This window comes from Penaeus vannamei, chromosome 4, assembly GCF_042767895.1.
Source record: "Penaeus vannamei isolate JL-2024 chromosome 4, ASM4276789v1, whole genome shotgun sequence".
In the NCBI taxonomy this organism is placed as follows: Eukaryota; Metazoa; Arthropoda; class Malacostraca; order Decapoda; family Penaeidae; genus Penaeus; species Penaeus vannamei.
The window spans coordinates 40,442,727-40,445,226 of NC_091552.1; the positions used below are offsets into that span (position 1 = coordinate 40,442,727).

At 35.6% G+C, this 2,500-nt stretch overlaps 2 protein-coding genes across 7 annotated transcripts in view; both read right to left on the minus strand.

Moving 5' to 3' along the window:
• LOC113819931 (adenosine deaminase 2) overlaps positions 1 to 2,500 on the minus strand; it is a 227,993-nt gene that overhangs the window by 68,397 nt on the left and 157,096 nt on the right. The window lies entirely within an intron of this gene.
• The window catches only part of LOC113829307 (KIF-binding protein), a 12,033-nt gene that overhangs the window by 1,944 nt on the left and 7,589 nt on the right, over positions 1 to 2,500 (minus strand). For all 6 annotated transcript variants that reach the window (XM_027382446.2, XM_027382448.2, XM_027382450.2 and 3 more), the window contains 5 exons: positions 2,150 to 2,376; positions 1,814 to 1,892; positions 1,354 to 1,535; positions 601 to 751; positions 1 to 292 (listed from right to left, as the gene is read on the minus strand). The exon at positions 1 to 292 is cut by the window's left edge and continues 1,944 nt beyond it. In XM_027382446.2, coding sequence (XP_027238247.1) covers positions 167 to 292; positions 601 to 751; positions 1,354 to 1,535; positions 1,814 to 1,892; positions 2,150 to 2,376 — 765 coding nt within the window. In that variant the 3' untranslated portion in view covers positions 1 to 166. The remainder of the gene's footprint in view (positions 293 to 600; positions 752 to 1,353; positions 1,536 to 1,813; positions 1,893 to 2,149; positions 2,377 to 2,500) is intronic.

Below are 2,500 nucleotides of genomic sequence, written 5' to 3' on the forward strand. Positions count from 1 at the left end.
CAACTAATTCTGAAACAAATTTCTAATACATATTCATCACCTCTCCAGTATGGAATGTCAACTTGAAACATTCTCACCACATTCATGCACTTTTCACACCACAACCATATCTGTAAATTTTAAATGAAATCAAAGTTCTTTGGTTTCCTAAAAGTCAGGTAGTTTATCAACACTGAGCCCTGATCTGCTCCATCTTGAGAGGCAAGAGCTGTACCATTTCTCGACAGATTGCCAATTCCTGGGCTACAACCGATTCACAGTCTGGATTTTTTTCACAGTACGCAACTACCCTCTGCAACAGAAATTTGTATTTACACAGGTATAAACACTGGACTTCCATAATGAAGCAGTTAATAATATTCAAGTCTTTCATAGGCCAATAACATAATGCTATCTATAAAGCTCCACTAAACCTCCTGTACTTTCTGAGCCAAATAGAAATATATTAGTGATTTTCAACTGCTATAGAAACTTTGAAGTTGGAATGCAAGCCATCATTTGACAGAAATGAAAGTAACAAAATCTGTTTGTTATCCAAACATATATGATTATTATTATTATTTATTTTTTATTTTTTATTTTTTTTTAAGTAACCCTCACCTTGTAATTCTGGAGAGAGTGGGCAACATTCTGGAGTCGGCTTTGGGGGGACGGAGAAACAAGCTTTGACCATAAACGACCCAAGTGGAACCAAGCAATCAGTGCTGGCCTTACAGAATCCTCTGAGTACTTCTCTGGCTGTTCTCCACTTCTGCATCCAGGGAGAGGTTAAAACTTTAAAATAAAGATCACTACATTAGAAAAAATATAAGGCTATTTCTTAAGGCTTTGTAAACCCTTACCTTTTCACATCCATTTCTGTCCCTTAATTATTTTCTTTTGAATTACCATACTAAGATCAAAATTCAAGTCACTTAATTTTGGGCTGAAAATATTGGCAAAAACTTTAACAGTGAAGGGAAAGATATAAAGTATAACGTAGGGGAAGAAAAAAAGGATAGAAAAATAAGATGAGAAGAAAAAGTATAAAAAAGGTAATAAAAGCCAAGAAAGGAAAACATAAAGAAACTGACCTATATGATTGAAAAAAACCTAAAAGATAAAGACAAAATATAAGCAAAAAGATTCAGAGGATGAAAACCAGAGTACCCCAGCCTCATGAACACCTGAGGTTCATACCAAGACCATCACCAAAATTCCTGCAACACTTAAAAATAAAAGCAGAGTAGGAAAAAGATAAAGAAACCAAAGCAAAAGATATAAAAAGCAGAAAAAGATAACGCTTAGGAACATCAGAGACCCTGACGAAGAGCAAAAACCTATGGTTTACACCTGCTCCATTCCCAAACTCACGTAGCATCCTTCATGGAATCAAGGTAGTGGAGGAAGTGCTGTATGCTCGAGGTTGCGAGGGTATTAATCTTTTTGGCCTGAGCAGGTGTTGGTGTCCCTGAACCATGCTCCAAAAGGGCCAACTTGCTGTCCATCATGGCTGAGTAGGTCTCTGCAATTTCATAGTTCAGCTGCCTGCATACCTGTAGGAATGGATTTTTCTAATATCATGACCTAACTGGGACTGAAGCCCTATGATCTACAGCTTAGGCCCCAAACTGAGACCCTTTATATATGGAGATCAGGCTTGCATATTATCAAAAAGAGTAAAGAATGAAAATAACAGGTCTGGGAACTGGGAAAAAAAAGAAAAAGAAAAAGAAAAATTCACTTTTTCAATAACTAGAAAATTTGTAAATATAATCAAAATGTAATTTGCAATCTACATATATCACAATCACACAAAAAAGCAATTACTTACATGAAGGTAATACTGAGGATTTAATTCCTGGACAAGAATCTTTAAGAGGTCAATCCTTCGTTTGTGCATCTTCGATCTTCTGTTATTTGAATAAGGGAAATATTAGGTGTTAGAAAGATGATTTTCTTTTTCTATACTAGTGTTGATTTTTAGATAATACTTAAAGGCTTATTCATAAAAATGCACAAAGAGGCAAGCAGTAATCAGTTCAAAAACTAATTTCTATGTATCTCTTTTTGGAATATAACAACATTAACAAAATTCTACTTCTGTTAAATCATATGCAAAATTTCAAATAATCTCCAAGATTCATGCTATCTGGCAAGGGAACTTTACCTATCTTCACTTGGCTCAAAGAATGCAAGAGCTTTATACAACTGACTCATGTCTTGGGTGATGCTAACATGATCACTGGCATGGTCCTCAAGGCTGTAATACTGCCGAGCCTCTGTAAAATGCCTTAAGCCACATAAAAACAGAGGACGCATTTCTTCGAAGGTGCTTACTGGTGCTGATACAACTTCAGATTCAAGATCACTCACTTCTAGTTGCACGAATTCTAGCTGTTGTGATAAGGAAAGAAAAATTACATTTCTTCACTGGAAAGAAACCACTGTGCTAAATGTATATTGCCTTATTAAATATTTTCTACATGAATGCCTGTGTCTGTTTTGCTGGCACCATTGC